The sequence below is a fragment of the Calypte anna genome, chromosome 8 (genome assembly GCF_003957555.1).
Source record: "Calypte anna isolate BGI_N300 chromosome 8, bCalAnn1_v1.p, whole genome shotgun sequence".
In the NCBI taxonomy this organism is placed as follows: Eukaryota; Metazoa; Chordata; class Aves; order Apodiformes; family Trochilidae; genus Calypte; species Calypte anna.
The window spans coordinates 13,969,182-13,988,687 of NC_044254.1; the positions used below are offsets into that span (position 1 = coordinate 13,969,182).

At 39.8% G+C, this 19,506-nt stretch overlaps 1 protein-coding gene across 7 annotated transcripts in view; it reads left to right on the forward strand.

The window, feature by feature from the left end:
• The first annotated feature begins 1,674 nt into the window (after positions 1-1,674).
• The window catches only part of EVI5 (ecotropic viral integration site 5), a 74,970-nt gene continuing 57,138 nt past the window's right edge, over positions 1,675-19,506 (forward strand). Inside the window, exons 1-3 of one of the 7 annotated variants that reach the window (XM_030455191.1) lie at positions 1,675-1,850; positions 13,423-13,652; positions 17,589-17,778. In XM_030455191.1, the coding sequence (XP_030311051.1) occupies positions 13,504-13,652; positions 17,589-17,778 (339 nt within the window). In that variant the 5' untranslated portion in view covers positions 1,675-1,850; positions 13,423-13,503. Of the gene's footprint in view, positions 1,851-2,234; positions 2,373-13,422; positions 13,653-15,884; positions 15,979-17,588; positions 17,779-18,904; positions 18,982-19,506 lie in introns of those variants that run through there. The other 6 variants (XM_030455193.1, XM_030455189.1, XM_030455188.1 and 3 more) reach the window with 6 other exon arrangements.

Sequence of the window (19,506 nt, forward strand, 5' to 3'; positions counted from 1 at the left end):
AATTCCGTTCATTTTTCCACGGTAGACTGTGATTGAATAGGAAATAATCAAAACATGCAGCCAACTAAAACCCAATTGAATACTCTTCCTAGAAGAAATCATAGACACTTGGCATAATTAATATTTGATTAAATAAAGCAAGAATATATACTTGCATAGATACATATATATGTATATATACACATATACTGGGACAAACAGGCCAGTGGCAACAGATTTGACACTGCATAAAGCCAGAGTCTTTGTTCCTGACGTGTTTGCTGGTTATCCTCATTCATTTAGCAAAGAAACCCCAACACCACACAAATAACTACGCATATACCAATTTTTTGACAAGTTAATAATTTCATTAAATAACCACAAGAGACTTAAGTAACAGATGTTTCCTACGTTAGACAAGTACCAGAATGGTTCCTATCAGGTAGGTACCTGCTAGCTTCAGAAATTATTTAGCTAAGTCTGAATTTTAGAAAGGTCATAATTCTACATACTTCTTGCTTTTTACATAAAGTCTGGGGAAGCACATTGTCTTAGCTGCTCCTTAGCACGTACACACATGCTCTCCCATCAGAGTCTGCTGACAGCTGATGGGAAATTACTTTCTTTGATAAGACATACCACGCTGTATCATAAGCAGGGTTCTACTAGTCTTGTTGTTAAACAATAAAAAACCAAAATCAATTTCTCGTTCTCACCATCTCACCATGACAAAAAAAATCAGCCGGTTATCCCATCACACCTGCATGGCCTTTCTTGCTAGTTATCACCTTGAGAAACTGGGAAGATCCAGCTGAGTTTATTAGCCCCACTCTGGAGTTATTTACAAATTGAGGGCAAATCTCTCTGCACTTTTAAGACAATGTTTGTTGACAGGGCTGCTGCTGTTCACAGAGGCAGTGAAATTGTTGAGGTACAAGCTAAGATTTTTTCAGTGTTTAAGTAAAATGCATTTTGCTGATAACACTGACAGAAAAAAAAGTGTGTTTCCATTTTTGTCTTTAATGCTATTTCTCAGTTTCTGTTTTATAGTATGTGGTGGTTTTACTTTGTTATGTTATGAACAGAAAGGTATCATGCACGTCTTGTGTTTGGAGTAAGTCTGTTGGACTGATGAAGTTACCCCTGGAAGCAGGGATCCTCTCCCTGTCTGCCTGCAGAGCACCCAAGGCTGTTGGTTGTAACTGGACTGACCTCTGCACTCATTTGTAGCACCTACATTTCTGCTGTTGGGACAGTTGGTAGCCTTTTTATTAAAAAAAAAAAAAAAAAAAAAAAAAAAAAGTTGGCAGCTAATCTGTAACTTATTCCTGTGACTGTTGCTTGTTTGTTAACATCTTATTTGTGTATTTGGCTGTAAAGAAGTATATGTAGTGTCCGTATCCTGGTAGTGCGGGGCTTTTTTTTAAATTAAGCTTTCATAAGAAATCTTACAGATGAGAACTTCTGTATGGTTTTGTCTAGGAGTCTCTATGCCTCATTGTAGAGCACAATGGCAGATGGCTCATTATTAGATGGGGAGCTGCTCGGAGCAGACAGTCTCTCAACTGTTCGTGTAACCTAATCAGCATCTGGCATGAACGTGTCTGACAAGCGCTTGTCAGGAAGGGCCCATCGATCCCCGGGCTGGTGGGTGCACCCGGGGAACGTGATGTCACGGACAGACAGCGTCACGGCAGACCCTCGGCAGGCGCTCTGCCTGTACCCAGACAGCCTCTCCCTAAGGGAGCAGATGCGATGCATCCCTGCCCTGTGCCGAGGTGACGCGGCAGCTCCGTGGCTCTGCCGCTGCTGTCACCGCAGGGCCGGGGTGGCGGCTCGGAGTTGGCAGAGAAGCTGCGGCTGGGGGCGAGGTGGGGGCTCGGCTTACGCTCGCGGGGCTTTTGTCGTTACGGGGGTGATGAGATAACGGGTGTGGGGGGGGGGTGGGTGCAGGAAGGAGGGAACACGTAAGCGGCCTGGCACGCTGCGCTGGCAGCTGCCCTCCCAGTTTACCGAGATACGAGTAACGGCACCGAGCCCGGAACCCCCGTAAACGGGGGGCACTGCGGCTTTCCCGCCGCCAGGCCATCTCCCCGGCTACCCGAAGCACGGCCGGGCTCGTTGCCGGCGGGGAGTCCGGCGAGTCGGATCCGCCTCCCGCACAGGCCCGTGGGTCTCCCCACGGCTGGCAGAGGCCGCGAGGGGCGCGGGCGGGGGCGCGGGGCTGCTCACGGCGGCGGAGTGCGCCTGCGCGCGGGCAGGGCCAGGGACGTGGCCCGGCTGCCGGGGCCGGCGGATCGCAGTGAGCAGCCGGAGGTGGGGGCAGCTCCGCGGAGGCCGGCGGCGGGGGACGCCGATGCTCGCACCTCCCTGCCGCGGGCAACGTTTCCAAGGTGAGGAGCCGCCGGACCCGCGCCCTCCCCGCTGAGAGGTCCGGGGGCGGTGCGCGGCCGGGCCTAGGCGGGGCGCGGCGACCCCGGCCGTGCCGTCCCGTCAGCTCCCGTCGGGCCGCGGCGCGGCTGGGCCGGGCAGTGTCGGGGCGTCGCCGCCCCACGGGCACCGCGAGCCACCGGGGCCCTCCCGCCCTGGTGGGCGGTGGAGCCGGCGGTGTCGCGCCGCTGGCGGGCAGGGGAAGCCGCCCCCCTCCAGAGACCCGCGGAGTGTGGGTGCCGCCGGCTCGGGGGCCCCTCCGTGCCTGAGGCTGCGGCGGCGGCGGCTGCGCTGCCGCGGGGACGCGAGCCGGGTCGCTGGCAGAGCCGCGATGGAAGTGACTGGGGGCGGCGGGGAGGGGTGTGCGCCCTCGGGCAGGGTCAGGCTGCAGAGCGGGGTTTCTGCCTTGGGAACCTTAAAGCAGGCACCGCCGGGTCTTCCATTCTTGAGAGAGAATTTTCAGGTGTTGCTCGGGAGATCGTGTTTACTGCCACCTCCTGCTGCATCTGCAGAGACATGGTTATATAATGAAGGTAAAAAGTCGACATTAATGTTCTGGCTACTTGTTAGTGTATTCCACTTGTAATTCCTTGTGCCCTTTTTCTGTAATTACATATAATTCCTGCTATTTTTCAGCGTTGCTAATCAGAGCAATTTTATAGCAAACCTGCAGTAAGTGTACCATTTTGAATTTCCAGCATTAGCTAGCGCTGCCACTGGCTGTGTCAAAATACAGTGTTGTGTCAAAATGCAGTGTTTCACCTCAGTGTGGGACAATTTTTTTCCCCAAAGATCACACACAAAAGGTGTAGAAAAGAGGCAGAGTCATGCAGGGAACTGACAATATGCAACATGATTTAGATGTACCCAAAAGTATGTCTCAAAAAATTCAAAACTTTTATCCTAAATTGTTCAGTTGGCTTTATCACTTGTGCCTAGTGGAGGAGGTAACTGGATCCACTGTGGTTTTCTGGTAGTTAGTATTATAAAGTGTTTTGCATAAATGTGCCTGTTGATTTCACTCCAGCTTTTTCACTACATGGTTTCTGCTTTAGTCAGGATAGTACAGCTCTGTCTTTACAGTTGTAAATATTTAAGGCTTACTTTGAAATAATATATATTTAATCTTTTTCAACTAAGGATTAGGAGAGGAAATAGAGTTGGCCAGTGAAAAGGGGGGCCTGATCAATGCTTAGTATTATGAATCAACATTGCCTGAATTGGATCAACTGGGATGAGAGCAGCTGTAGTCATCTGCCCAGCCCAGCAGTAACTAAGAGCAGCAGATGTTTGGAGAAGAAAGCTTCAACAGAGAACTTCCTCACTATCTCTTCCTTGCCTCCCACAAGCTGAGGATTAGGGACTTCCTAAGCTACAACTTGGTGACTTGGACTTTTTTTGGTTTGGTTTGGTTTGTTGGTTTGTTGTGTTAATTTATTTTTTTTAGTTTAGTTTAGTTTTCCATTGCTCACCGTATAGCTATGGTTGTTTAATTACTTTTGAACAAGCAAGCAGGACGTGGCCAGAGAGTGGAGTGGTTGAAATGGGGTTCATGGAGAAGAAGTGGGAGGAAAGCGTTTTAAGGCTTACAGGAAGAGGTGGGAGAAGTGATGTGCCTAAACAGTTCTTGACAATTTGTTCTCTTGGTAGGCTTGATAATAAGTGAAAAAGGTAACAAAAACTGGAAGACAAGTGCTTTGTCAATGAATTTTTTGAATTTTTGTTTGTAAGTTTAGGCTCTGATACAGCAATTCACAAGGGAGAAAATGCCTGTTAGGGTATGCATACTTAATACTATATTTTTTTTACTTTTCTGCTCTGTTTTCTTAGCTTGTAGAAAATAATACATTTCGAAAGTTTAAGGAAGCAACATGGTAGAATTTAATGTTCAAGCTATTGTTTTAGGTGTCAAATGCATAGTTAAAAGAAAAATCTTTTCTGATAGTCTGAGAAGAGGAACAGTAAAAAAATCAAATCCTGTCTTTGAATATTGATTTCTCAGCCTGTGCTTGCTTTGGTTGCATACTTTTAATTTGTTTTTTACAAGACCCAATTAAAAGAGTGTTTGGTTGGTTAGTTTTTTGTGCTTTTGTTTTGGTTTGGTTTTTTTAAGCCACTGGTAAAAATTAAAGGAGTGTGTTATTTTGAGTTGTTAGTTATGTATTCTCTGAAGCTCTTGAGAATGTGTCACTTAAATTAGCATGCTGAATTAAAGTCTTGTGTTTTCCATGTTTGTTACAATCAGCATCATCGTTTGTACACCTTTAGTCCCTTTAAATTGGGAATACATTTGCTTTCATTTGCTTAAGTGTTTGGAAGGTTAAGGTGCTTTCTTTCTTTTCCAGCAAGTGGTAAGTGGAATAAATGAGGAGTGTGTTAGTAACAGTGCAGGAGTTCTGTCTTGTCTTGCTTTGCTCATTTTGTACACTATTGTGGTGTGGTTTTGTAGTATGCCTGTACACAAACTGTGTTCTCACAGGGTAACAACAGAAGTGATTTCGTGAACTGCAGCTTTTCCTTAATTACTCTTAATGGTGTTTAACTTCCTATGAACTCTGGAAACTATTCAGGTAGCCGTGAAGTGATGTTTTTGGCAGGGCCTGAAGGGTGCTGAGGCTGCATCTTTGCCTGCAGTGATGGAGAGCAGGGATCTCCTTTTGGTCATGCTGACCAGGAGTGGTCTTTGTGCTGTCTCAGGCCACATAGCTGTCAGCTTTGTTTGCCAGTTGTCTGTAAAAGTAATTGTTCTGAGTCCTGGTCAGGCAGTGATTGTGTATTTGGGAGTACAGTACTGGGGTTGCAATTTATACTGGACAAAAAATAAGGTGTTTTGATAGAATGATTGTGGACATTTAATCTTCTTGTATCAGTTTCCAACTTGAGAAGCAGCCAAAAGCCACTACCAAATATCACCTGTCTCCAGCGGGCTTTGTTACCAAAATCTGTCATCTTGTCTGATCTATATTGTTTTGTAAGTAACTTCTGATTTATTTATACTTCCACAGTTTAATCCGTTAAGAAGAATACCCCAAACTTAATGTGTTGGTAATAGGTTGTTAGGAAGTGTTTTGCTACACCATAAGCTATTAAACTCTTCAAACTCTTGAGTTATCTTATGCCCTATTTTCATGACTCATTGATTCTTAGCATAGCATTAAATACCTGTTTGATGGCATTGTAACATTTTTTTTGTCCTTTCTTTAAAATTATAAAAATGTGTAATTGGGATGATACAGAGCTCTGACTCACTAGTAACTTACACTTCTTTTCCCTTTGATTTTTTCAAGCTGGACCAGTATTTTTTCTTGCAGCTCTGAGCTCTCAGCTATCTTTTTTACAAAAACTAGTATCTAGCCAAAATTTAACATTTTGGACATGTGCTGTCCACATCACTATATAGAGTGGCATTGTATAAGTCTCATCTTTCAGGTATTCTTGATTATATCTAGCTCAAACAGTGAGCTACTTTCAGGCATAGTAAAAACAAATTTCATCTTTATGCTGTCTGAAACATTAAAGAAACAATATTCATTAAGCAAAGTATTTTTTCCTCTCTTGGTATGTATTAGTGTTGGAAAGATATAGATTTGGCTGAAGCTTTTATAAGTACTTCTCAGTCCTTTAGAAAAACAATTGATCAATTTTCCTGAAGAGAGAACAACCAAGGCGAGTTAAACTTCCACAGTAAGACACAGACCGTGATAAAATGGGCTTGGGTTTTTTAAAATAATCCTTTTGGTGTTAGACTGTCAGTAAAATCATCTTTGTTACATTGATCTGCCTTGAATTTTTCCACTCTTGAAAGAATAGGCCCTTATTTCCCAATGAAATCATGGAGGTCAGACATCAACTAATGGGAAAATATCTGGTTGCATTTGCTGGTGAGTAGGTATGTCACTTCTCTAGGGAGCCATTTCCCTTTTCTTCAGGAGATAGCTGAGGAAAATGTTTTCCCTAAGTGCCGTGCCCAGCAAAGGCTACAGGAGCACTGTTACAGGGCTGAATTGCATGAAGACTCTTCCATAGCCACAAAGAGCTTGCTCCAAGTCATGGCTGTAAGTGCTTGTTAAAGATGTCATGAGTATATTAGGTACATTGGTGGGTAAAATTAAGTTATCACTGCATGACCTCAGATTTTGGCATGGATTGTGCTAAAAGAATTGACTGTTTATGTACTCCCCCGTGTTTAAATCTGCTACACTCACTGAATAGCTTATACAGCTTTCCTATGTGGAAATTACTGAACTGGTTATACTTCTCATTTCTGAAGTTTGACCTTTTTTTGTTTTCTGTCAGCAGCTGCAGTTTGCAATGGATTTGTAGCTCACAGTAGAACTGGTTACAAATCAGTCATTTAGCAAGTGGTTTACTTTTTTGAATTTAAGTGTTACTGCTAGGAAGTTAACCTTTTGGCTGCTTATTTAAAGGAAAGAAGAGTAATAGCCTGATGGTAGGGTCATACCAAGCTCTGTCACCTGGATTGTTTAAAACTCTAGCAAGTAATTGATAAAGCTTTGAGTGCTACTGTATTCCATAGGGCCATGCATATGTTCTTTGGTTTTGCCATCAAGTCTCATTACGTACATCTCTTTGGGAAGGGGACCATGTACAGCTTGGTAAATGGCAGATGATAAGCATTTTGGTTCTAGCCTGTACATTGTGGCATAAATTTATCTCATCTCTGTAAACAAGGGAAATTGCACCTAGAAAATACTTGGGCTGCCAGTACATAAAATATTTGCATGCAATGGTAAGTTTTCATGTTGGCCGATACTGGATCCTCTTAAACTTACCAAGTTAGCTCCTTGCAAGTTTTGTAAGTCTTTTTAAAATAAAGCCATTTATTTTAATTACAGATCAGTGAACATTTAAAAATATGGCTTAGCTGTTTCTCACTTTCAAAATAAGACCTAGGCCTTTGAATAAATTTAACTGCATTTATGTACTTCTATTTGTTTAAATTTTGTCCCAATGCTAGTCCTGGCTCCTTTCCAGGAGGAAGTTGACTAAAGCAAGATTAAGGAAGCTGGGCTTCAGGGAATGAGTAGGAAGGTAAAACTCATAGACAGGAGCTTTAATGGTAAACACATGTTCTTCATTCTGTCTTTACTTTTTTGTAAACGCTTGATGATACTTGAACTTATTTTGCAATAGTTATTCTTTAATGTTAGCTGATTATTCTGATTCTTCCCTCTATTTTGTTAGCTAAGGGGGTGGTCCTGTAAGTGTATGTGTGTGTGGCTTGAATATGAAAATCTGAGTGAATATGAAAATATGAAGGTGTTTTCTGAACTGCCGTCTAAGAACAAAAGTTTCCTGTTAAAGGTTTTTACTGTAGTCCGTCAGTATTTTTTCTTGCAGCTCTGAGCTCTCAGCTATCTTTTGTACAAAAGCACTATATCTAGTTATTTTCCCCTTGAAAGAAGGTCTCTATGGTTTCCTGAAGATTGTTACACTGCTGTGTAAGATGTCAGACTTGTTAGATGAAGGACCATCTTTAGATGGACCGGAGATAATGTTTGCTCTGTGGTTTGTCTTCTCCAGCAGCTTACACAGTGGAACAATGCTTGACAGATTGTAACTACAATGGACTTCAGAGGTAGTGAAAAAACTGGACTTGTTCTTGGAAATAAATATAATTCAGTGGAGTTTGGTCAGTGATTGAGATGTTATTCATATGACTTTGAGCAATTGTTCCAACTTTTAGTGGATCTCTACATTTGTAATGAAGTACCTGCTTAAGATACCTCATGTGATTGTGTGTTACTTTGTGTGTGTGAAGTTGCATCTTCAGGTTTCTTCTTTCAAAAGCCCAACATGTTTGAGTCTGAAGATGACTTCTAAAATGTGTATTTGCTAAATGATACTACAGAAAGGTTTCTGATTCCTTAATATTTACAAAATAGAAAACTGTACGCTGCTTTATTCTTTATATCAGAAAAAATTGGAGAGTTAAGGAAGATCAAGTGAATTAGAAGCTGGTGAATGCTAGCCATCATGTTCTCGACTGTTGTTAGGTGATACTACAAGAAAGTAATGAATAAGAGTATGAGTCAGGACTTTTACCTCAGACTGCAGCAGAAATCAGATATATGAATTTGTAGTATGAAAGATGCAGATGAAGCTTAAAGTCAAACTGTTGAACCTTGAATTAGGATTTTAGCTTGTCAGGAGACGTGGTAACAGGTTGATTTACCAGATACCTGTCCTGCATATGTCATTGGCTGAGTCAGTTGAATTTCTTCTTCAGATATTAGAATGCCATTAACTTTTTTCTGAGGCAAGCAGGAGACTGGGTCTGTGGAATGCTGTATGACTGGCTTGAAAACCACAGATACCATTTCAGCCCAAATTATGTGACTTCTTTTTATATGTAGAGTAGTAGAAGGATTACTTCTTGTATTACGGAAACTCTCATTTCAGGAAGAGAAGAAAAAGTAGAGAGTATATGATGCATACAGTAGTGTTTGAGTAAGGTTTGCAGTTTTTACTTTGTCATATGATAAGAATGGTTGTGACAATATTTTGGGTAATTAAGATACCTGTAACTTTAATACTGATTTTTCTCAAGGGCTTGCTGAATAGAGGCATTAAACTAATTTAATTTGTATAGTGAAATAGCCTTTTTTAAACAAATATAAATAGACTTTTTCTAAAAACAAGGATTGCCTGTCAAATGCAAAAAATACATGGTGGTAACGTTTTTGGTCTTGCTCTAAGGTGCTGCACAATACCTTGGGATTCTCAGGGAATGGGATTTATATAATTGAACATAATGTGGGATGCTGCGATCTACATTCAGCTAACTTTATTTAAAATATTTCATATGCTGCTCCACTGCAATATTCCTTTGAGTAACTAAAAAAATCTAAACACACTTCCTTTTGATAATAAAGCACTGTAATCAGCAGCTAGTTAAAGATACTAAACATAAAGTTGAGATACTGAATTTTATATATTTCATTTGGCATATGGAAATTGCACATCATATATGTATCTGTGTTTAATATCAACATTTATCATCTTTGCAGTAGCTTGAATTATGCAGCAGACAGGTCTGTGCCTTGCCTAATGACTGACCAAATGGGTGAGAATTGCGGGTAGTTCTGTTTTGCTCACTGAAAACTGCAGCAGAGTAGAAGGTCAATAGTAGTTAAGTCTCGTTCCCCTCACCTGTTTGAAGATAACTGTTTCCAAACTGAAGGAAGCATCTGCTTAAGTGTTGACACTCAGCATCATGGCAAAGGCAAAAGTCCTTTCATGTGTAAACACATTTATTGCTGTGACCTAGCTAAGATTTTTGGGATGGACTCGGTGGGGTATCTTGCTTTGTTACTGCTGCAAACAACTGAGCACATGGCTATGGTCTTTTTTCCACAATAATGAAGAGCAGCAACGGGAAGGGCACTTCCTAGCAGTGGAGCATCATTGTTTTAGTCAAAAGGGAGTCACTGCTGCAGGCCTGCAGAAGGATCAGTGGCTAAATAATAACCAGGTTTTAAAAGAAACATTTGTTTTGGAAAAACTTCATGAGTGTCAAAAAATACAAAGAATAAAATACAAGGTTTAATGATGGCTTTCTTGATTCTTTCCAGAATGCTGGAAAGCATCTCTAAGGCCAGGAGGTGTTAAACCAAATACTCATCCAAATTTTCTTGTGTTTTCTGGAGTTGGTGATACGCAGCAAGAGTATCTGCTGTAGTTCATACTGAATTTATTCTCTTTGGTACAATAAAGGCAGAAGGACTAATTTCAACAACTTGATAGTTCTGTGTTTTTAAACTGTGGAGCCCCAGTTTCTCTGAAGGGGCTCGAGTGAAACCTTTAGCTCTCTGGTGTGTGGTTGAGGTGTCTCTCGGGAATCAGTAGGATTAACTTCTGTACTATGTGTATGTGTTGTCCTAGTAATGGGACATGGATTTCTTGTAGGGCTTGTCAGGGAAAAGGTGGGTAGCAGTGGTCTGTGGTTTTGTGGTGGCCAAGTAGTTAAATGGAATGGTGTATGTGGAGTTGCAAGCTTGTGACACATTGTGGGGATTCTCTGAAGCAAAGAGTAAGGATTTGGAAGGGCAAGTGTAGGAGCACTGTGGGCATGTTGATGGGAGTGCTAGTTTTCACATTTTCAAATTCCAGTGACCTAATTTCAGAAACGCCTCAAGTCACTTGCTAAAGAACTCACTGAATGGGAGTCTTGAAATTCACATAGGTGGAAATGATTAAATATGAAAATTCTGTTACTCTATCCTATTTAGGGAAAGTAATAAGGAAACAATAATGCCTTCTTGTCTAGGTCCAGGAGTCTACACTGATGCTGACAATTTGAGAGCTGACTTTAGGAAACCCTAGAAAACCTGGGAAAAATGGATGTAGGCTTTACTATTTAGCTGTTATATCAGAACCTTTTTCTTAATTTAGCTTGTCCTCTGTTGACTGCCATAGCTGTTTTCCCCCCCAAAATTCATGTGTTTTTGGTACAAACTTCTCTGTGAGTCTTTTGATCTTCCAACATTTGTTGTTTGCAGCTGTGCATTTTGCTTGTTGTATGTATCAATGCTTTCAGATTAGGAATTTTTGTGGCACCAATATTATCCACATAACTGGTTTCTACAAGCCTTTCCATTTTTTTTTTTTTAATGCCTAGTCATGTATTGGTGAATGAATGTCAGTAAGATTCTTGATTTCCATCCTTCACCCCACTCCCTCCTTCAGCTATCTTATTGTGGTGTATGAGCTTCGCATTGTGTAAGCCAGACTCAACTTGGATTTACTTTTTCATCTTGTCTTCCACGTTACTTTGTAAGGTAATACAAATGGATTGTGTAATTCCTCATCCTGTTTCTGTCATGTAGAGCATTACTCAAAATCACCACTTTTGATATTTATGTGTAAGAGTCTCGGAATGGGTGACTTAAAACCTGCTGCGTGTGGCAGTCATGTTTGTTGTCTTAAGACTGACTGATTCTGCCAGCATTTGATTCTAGAATAGTTGCATTACTTTTTATATTTTAAGCAGTTTAAAGCCTTTGAGAAAACAGTCTTAAGTGAGATATGCTATGATACTTTATGATAATGCTATTTTATTCAAAGGGAAACAGCAATAACTTTTTCCTAACAATAGAGAATAAATTATTTGGCTGAGTGAAACTGAGCATTGGCTGCATGCATTAAATTAAGATTTTGAAGCCTCTAGCAATTTTAATTTCTTTCTTATATAAACCATGGAGTCAAATGCTGGTATTGGAATTGATTTTTTCAAGGAATATCTTGAAAATAATGTGCTGTTGCTAGGTGGCTTTCTGTTTGGTTTTGTTTGTTTCTTGTCCAGCAGTGATGTTAGCACCAGCTGGAACCTTTCTGATATGTATGTTGGGGCCTTACTATTGCTGTTTATATCCCTGCATATGAAAATTTCTAGTAAAATCTGTTACTCTTTCCAGAATGAATGTTAAGCATATTGGAATTGGATACCTCTTTGCAAGTCCTCTAGGAGAGCTTTCAATTGTCATATTGCTGGTGGAGAGGAAATGGGGAGATAGGGTATCTCTGTTCTGTGTTTGGCCTGTAGAGTTCCTCTTGTTTTCTGAAGTTATTCAGTGTGTCTTCCTTTTGAAATGACATGAAAATAAAACTCTGCTGGTTTTAATTAAAATGCTACTGCAAACATTTTTCTTAAATCTAAATAGAAGCTTCTGCTTTAGCAGCCAGCTGGTCTATACACTGCGCTTCAGATAAATGCATGGTGTGCTGAGATGGAGTTACTTTTTCAGTTTGAGTTCTACTTTACTTAGATTTGATTAGAGGATCTTGGGAAGGTATTTTTTATCCTGTAGCTGATTGTCTTTAGTATCTTAGTAATTATTCTATAGGCTGTACTGCAGAATTGTTTGTGACAAGCATTGAGCAAATCAATGTTTTGAGGAAGTCAGCGAAGGTCAAAATAAAGAGCTGCCAGCAGCACTGTGTTAAAAGGAAGTTCCTTTTCAAGCTTGGATTTGAGAAGTTTTAACCTTTTGCTAGGCAGCTATTTCTTCTTTTAAGGTGCATCTAGATTGGGCCAGCTGTGGAATTGAACTCTGTTGTGAATCTCTGCAGGTCAAAGCTACTTTGACATATTTCAGTTGCTGAAGGAAGCTCTATTAGAAAATACCACCAGGAGCTGCTGCTGCTGTTTCTTTTCTGGTGATCAGTTACTCTGTTAGGCTGCATAGCCCCATGACACTGGTCAAGAACTAGCAGCAAATTTTGATCAGTCCCTGACTGTGTGCTCAGAGCTCCCTTCTGCTCTGGTAGCACCTCACTTTCCCTCCAGAACCTCTCTCCAGCCACTGTGCAATCAGGGTTCAGGGACTTTTGGTGTAGGAATGACCTGAAAACAAAGTGAGGAAAGGACTAGGCCTGGCACCATGAGGCCATTAATGTAAGACATTCAGGAACTGTTGTAAATTCATGGGTGTAAATTCTTTGTTTCTGCTAGAGGATCTTCTGCTTTGGTATATATTAGAAATGTGGTGCCCCTGTTTCTCTGTCCTGTCACTGCAGGGATTTGTGAAGGTGAGCAGTGAGTGGTCTGAAGTGTTTACACTGATTTAATTGTACTGCTCCAGTGTTGGTCAGTAAAGTAGTTGAGTGTTCCTGTATCTGGTTTTCACAGTTTCTATGCCATTATTAGTTTATCAAGTTGTTTTTAAATAAGCTTTTATCTCTTTATTTTTGTAATGGGACATTGGAGTTGATTGTGGATCCTGCAGTATGTCTGTACTGCATAAATGAGCTCTGTGAGTATACATCAGGAATTCCTCTAAACCTTTCTTTGTGATTAGCAGCATACTTGCTTGTTACTTCTTGATTGTGTTGATGCTGATGCTTGTGTTGCTTTTGGACAGCCTTGGGTGTTCTTGAAAAATAAATGGTCTCAATGTCACTTCATATTGATTTTTTTTTCTTCTTTTTTTTCTTTCTCTTCAGTGACTACAGGTTTACTGAAAATGCATGCTCTTCTTTTTGTCATCACAGGTGGCGACAGACAAGGTTGCAGGAAAGCTGAGCTCTACTCTCTCATGGGTGAAGAACACAGTATCACACACTGTCAGTCAAATGGCCAGTCAGGTGGCAAGTCCATCTGCCTCCTTACACACTACATCCTCCTCTACCACTCTGTCTACACCAGCATTATCACCATCCTCACCAACACAACTGAGTCCAGACGACATAGAATTACTTGCCAAACTTGAGGAACAGAACAGGTGAATGAAAAACTTTCTGATCTTTAAGTACAGTAAGTAATGAGACTAAACTTAGTTTATTGTAGTTTCAGCACAGAGGCTGTTAAAAGGGGATTTGATTAAACTTCACAGCACTGGTTTTTAACTTAAAAGACCAAAGTTTAAGAGCTTGTGTTCTTGTGGTATGTTTTTAAAAGTTCTTTTTTTTGTGGAACTTAAAAAGGTGTTTTTCTCTCCTGGTTTTATAGGAGTGTTGATAGGTGCCTCTGATCCTAAGAATTTATACTGGAGATGTAAGAGTTTCAGTAACCAGTGTCATAGAATCATAGAATTGGTTAGGTTGGAAAAAACCTTTAAGATCATCAAGTCCAGTCATATTTAGTGTAGAGTATCTTAGGGATGAAACTTCCATATAACCTTGCCTTCTCAGATCAAAACTGTAGTTTCTATTAGCTTTTTAAATGTTAAAGATTTCTGAATTCCATTTTCTTTATTTTTTCCCCACTTTTATCCAGTTTTTGCTTTCCACTGTTTAATTCGTTCTTATTAGAAGTGGAATTGTGTTCAGCTATCTTTATTTGCAAGAAATGGGTCCCCCTCATATGCTCGTATGCTAGTGGTAGCAGATGCATAATGTCTTAATTTAATGAAAAGTAATTTCCTAATCAATCTTTTCTGTTTGTCCTGGCTTTTATATATATATAGTAAGCAACCAAAGCAACCATTTTCTTGGCACCCTTTCCATGAGTGTGTATTTTATCAGCGTCATCCACAGCTCAAGGTGAAACTTTAAGTTTTATCAGTTGCTTTTGAAGTGCAGAGTGATTGCAAATTGTCAGTCTCACTAAGAAACAAAATTGGAGTGTGTGCTTTCTTAATGCTGAATTTCAATATCCCTTACTTGTTTGCCTTCATGAGGCATGGCTTCTAAGTCCTCTGGCCTCTAGCAGTACTTCGGTTTCTTTGACAAGTATGTTTCAAGAGTTTGTGAGACGTTAACTGTGAAGGGGAACTCCATCTCCAAATAGGGTTTAGACTTTGCAGATGGTACCTACTGAAGATCCCTTGTGCTGTAGGGAAGTGCAGAGTTGGGTAGTTTAGCTCAAACTAGCTTCTACTCCAGTTTCTGGCAGCATGCTGGACTTTGCACAGAGGCAGTGAGGTACTTAGGTTTTTTTTACTCTGCTGTTGCAGTTATAAGGGTAATAACTCCAGTAGAGGAAAATAGTAACTGGGAGGAGGAGCTAATGCCATTGTGTCACCTGGCATGTCTTCTGTCATGTTCCTATTCTGCATCCCAATAGCAATGCAACTTAGAAGGGATTTGTTAAATCTGTCTAGTTCTTGATGAAGAATGGATGACAGCTTCTAGACCACCTGCTTATCCTCTTGTGGCTTACGGCATTGTCTCTTCTTCAAAGATAAACTATATGTAATTTTTGCTGTATTAGTAGCAAATTAAAATATATCAAGACAGTATAAAAACAATAGAATGCTTTTAAGAAAGATAATTTGCATTTAATCCAAAGCATTCAGCTCTGTTTACAACTAACTTTAGAGACTAACTTTAGTTGAAAAGCAGCAATATCTGTTCTTTGGACAGCTTATCTGCATTAGATCATAATGTCTTTACATCTTAAGTCATCATTATGCCCGACAGATTTCTTGTTGAAAGGAGAGTGTGAGCTTGGGCTTGCTATCCTCTTTTTCAAGTCAGTTTTTTGCATTTAGTAAATAAGGTAACAAATCTTTATCTGGTTTTATTTAATTTTAGCCAAGACCTGTTTAATCCCACGGTAGTATTTTGTGTGAATTCTGATTAGAGGCTATCCCATCAAGTGTACCTTTTCTTGTGAGATACTACATTTATTTAGTAGAGAAATTTGACGCTTTTATTGTGCTGGGTGCGCTGTAGTTTCAGAACAGTTTGGATCTGCATTTTAGCACAGTGGCACTTTGTTAACAAAGAATTGTACTCTGAACACAGGGAACCATTCTTGTTTCTTTTTGCTGGAAGAATTGCTGGTGATGGATGTTTTGAAAGTTTCCTTTTCATTGTTGTTTTTATGTCAGTAAGGAAAATACGAATTAAAGAGCTAGAAATTGAAAGAACTCAAATTGTATCAAGCTATGTCTTGTAGCACTCTGTAATAATCCAACTATACTGAAAGTCCCCTCAGAATAATGAGACAGCTCGGTCCAGAGTCCTGGTAGAGCTGTTTGGAATTAGTAAATCATTTATAAATGTTTTAGGTGGAAGAAAACACTGACTAAATGCCACAGAACTCTTTACTTGCTGTGAAAAGAACTACCTGATTTCAAATCTAAGGACAATGTATTTATCCAGGTAAGGTCAAATTACAGAAACTTAAATGCTATAGAAAGCCATGAAAACTGAAAGTGACTTGTTGGAATCTTGTTTTTATAATTGTGGTGTTTTCTCTGTGCCCGTTTTTATTCTGTGATTACTTTGAATTTCTTCTTTAGGGAGTGTATCAGATTGAGAGGGAAAGTTCCAAAGTGTAAATTTTCATTATATGTCACTGTAGGGCAGGCTTCTAAACATGAAAAATGTAGTTTTTAATTTTTCTTCCAAACATGATTTTCTGTGTTCATTTAATAGGGACTAAATTAAAATTGGTTTTGAAAAAAACCAAGTTTTTTCAACAACACTGCTTATTTAACCCTTTTCCAGATAAAATACTGTTGCAGAGAATGTACTTGTCTTCATGAATTAAATTTTTTTCCCTGATTCCATAAATGCCAGTAGGTGAAAGCTGGGAACAGGGAAGGCTACTAGAAATATCTCTATTGTAGCAGAAAGCTTAAAAATTGCAGGTATGCTGAGATTTGAGTACTATGTCAGGTACAACATAACTCATGTTATAGTTGATTAAATAGCTAAAACCTAACCTGACCTTCTTGAGATGCTGGGGGGGGGAGGGTAGCTGTAAGAAATTATTCGACCTGACTACTCTTAAAAGTTAAGGCACAAATTAAACTTGATGCAGCAAAACACTTTTTCAAGTTAGTCTGAATTCTTGCTTTTACCTAAGCAATGTGGTCTAAAAGCCTGCTCCCTGCATGTGGGGCTCAGTATTAATTGAGGATAAGCAAAGTGTGCTCCCCATCTCCTTGCAAAATTGATGGCCAGAGCAACTGGGTAGCAGGGAAGTCTGTTCAGCAACTCTTTCAGCACTTGGCACATCTTTATGTATACTTTGCTGCCTTACATTTTCATTAGCTGTATTAACAACTTCTGTTGTCTGATCTTCATTCTTTAGGTCTCAGATGTATGTATATTTTAATTTATAGAACACCATGTTCTTCTGAAAACAGTTGTTAGCAAATGTCAGGTGTTTCAAAATTGCTCCAGGTTTTAATTATTCTGTCTGTACCTGTGTAATCAGGTAGACTTTTAGGAGGCTAATTTTGTTGTCCTTTCTTTAGAACTTTTTTGTGGTATTTTGAGACTTGACACTATCAATGAGGATATTTTACTCCTTTATGTTCTCTTTGTCTGATGAATGACTGTGTGTTTTTCTTCCTAGTAAAACAAAGCCCTCTTCCTGGTACTTCTGTCTGGAAACAAAGAATCTTCCCTGTGTATTTTCTCTAATTTGATATCCTTATGTAGTAAGATCTAGTTTGTGAGACCACAAAATGCTTGTGTTAAAATCTCACTGTTCAGTGTTTTGACATTTTAATGTTTCTTAAAAGGCTGCAGTGTGAGCTATGCTTCTGTCTGCAGGATTTCTTGAGATCTCAAGAAGAAACAGTAACATTGACCAGATCTTCTTGTATAATTTAGTACAGATATATGTTGGAAAAACTGTTCCACTGACCTCTTGGGTGCTTTCTTTGTAGAGTTTGGAAGAACAGACTTACAAGCAAACAAATGGCATGGTCCTGTGATTAGAAGAATTTAAGTCGAGTTTTCATGTGCTTCCTTTGCAGACTCTTGGAAACAGATAGCAAATCCTTGCGCTCAGTAAATGGGTCAAGAAGAAATAGTGGATCTTCTTTGGTATCTAGTTCATCAGCTTCTAGCAATCTCAGCCATCTTGAAGAAGACTCGTGGATTTTGTGGGGAAGGATTGTGAATGAATGGGAAGATGTACGGAAAAAGAAGGAAAAGCAAGTCAAGGTAGTTGTTGGACGCTAGGTTTTAGGACGTATTTGAAACGTGATATAAGTGATACTCTTCTCTTACTATTGACTTTTTTTTTTTTAAAAAAAATATGCAATAGAAGCTTCCAGTTGAATCTGCTTTCATTCCTAAGCCTTAGTGTTCCCTTAGTGTTGGCAGAATTTTTATAATTGTTTTGCTCAGCAAATGCCTGTAACTGGAAACTAGATGCATTTACTATAAATATTTAAGCTTTCAGTCTACCTCTAATGAGAGATTCCCATGAATACAGGGAACTTTTGCTTCATGCATCTGATAGTTAGATGAGATTATTATTTTCCCACTGATCAGCTGTCTGTTTTAAAACATTCTTATTAGAAGAACTGATAATTCCACTGTGTGAGACTCATGTACAGTTTTTTGTGCATGAAAAGCATGTTGACCCCAGGGGTGACCGTAAGCAGAAAGACACAGTTTCTATATTCTGAGTGGGCTGATAAAATTTGACTAGTGTGTGTCCTGTTTGAGTTAGTCATGGGCATGTACAGAAGTGGAATTCAATTACACTTTCAATTCAAACTAAAAAGTATCTAGGGCATTTGAACATAACAATGTTTCAGAGGCAGCAAGTGTAGTAGTGGTGAATTTTTTTTGTTTGTCAGCAAGTCTTTTCTGCTTTGGCTCTAGTCTGTAGTTTTATGTGCAGAATACAAATTTCAGGGTCTTTTGAGCAGATTGAAATGTGTGTGTATGAATAGGTTGTGGGAAGGCAGAACAATGGGCTAAAGTAAAGCATCTTTTATGTGAAGTGGTTGTGAAGAGAGAACATGACTTCAGAGAGGAAACAAGGGGAGAAAATTAATACGAGACTTCCTGCTTATGTAGGGAAAAGAGTTTCTGGGAAGGTGTTTCCAAAAGATCATGAAAAGAAGGCCACGTGTACCAGGCAAGAGAAAGTAGAAGCGAGACAGTAATAAGTAGATATGGTTGGGTAGAGTTCATTTGAACTTCTTGAAATGTCACAAGTATCAGATTTTGAGAGCTGAGCAAGTATAATTCTGGGAGTATTTGACAAACTTTCAGTAAATATTATATTGCAAGTGAGGTAACAATTTTTTGTTGTTTTCACTCTGTTTGTTGAAAGTCAGCCTGAACTGTGTCATTCTGCATTTGTGATGGAACACCAGAACATCCATACCTATTTCCTGCTTGTGCCAGTAGGTATGACTTTAGCAGCATAGATATACTCTTATCTTGGCTACTTTTTTTTGAAGTTATTAGATATTTGGTAAGTTTTTAAAGTTTTAGACATAGGTGTATGTATCTTCCTGCACAGGTGATGTGTTCCATCCTGGTGTCTTTTGATGCACTTCAGAAGTTGCTGTGGGTTTATGGAGAGTTTCTGAAGGATGACTGAAGCCCTGCTTTTTCAGTGTGTGTAATTCTGTACCATTTTAGAATGCACCATTCAGAATATGCATTTCAGAATAGCACCATTTTAGTGCTCCTTGGCAGGTGCATTTTCCTGATGTTCCTTTAGGATTCTTGGAGAGATTAACTCTGTTATTCTGTCAAGCAGCTGCATGGTAACTTAGAGCAAGAGACCACTTGCTAATGCTTCATTATTAGTAGCCCTGGAGGCTTTAGGGTGACTGATCTGCAATCTGAGAGGGTGCTGTTGACAAACATGGCTAGAGGCTGATGTTGGAAATCTTTCAGGAGATAACACAAGTTGTCCTAGATGGG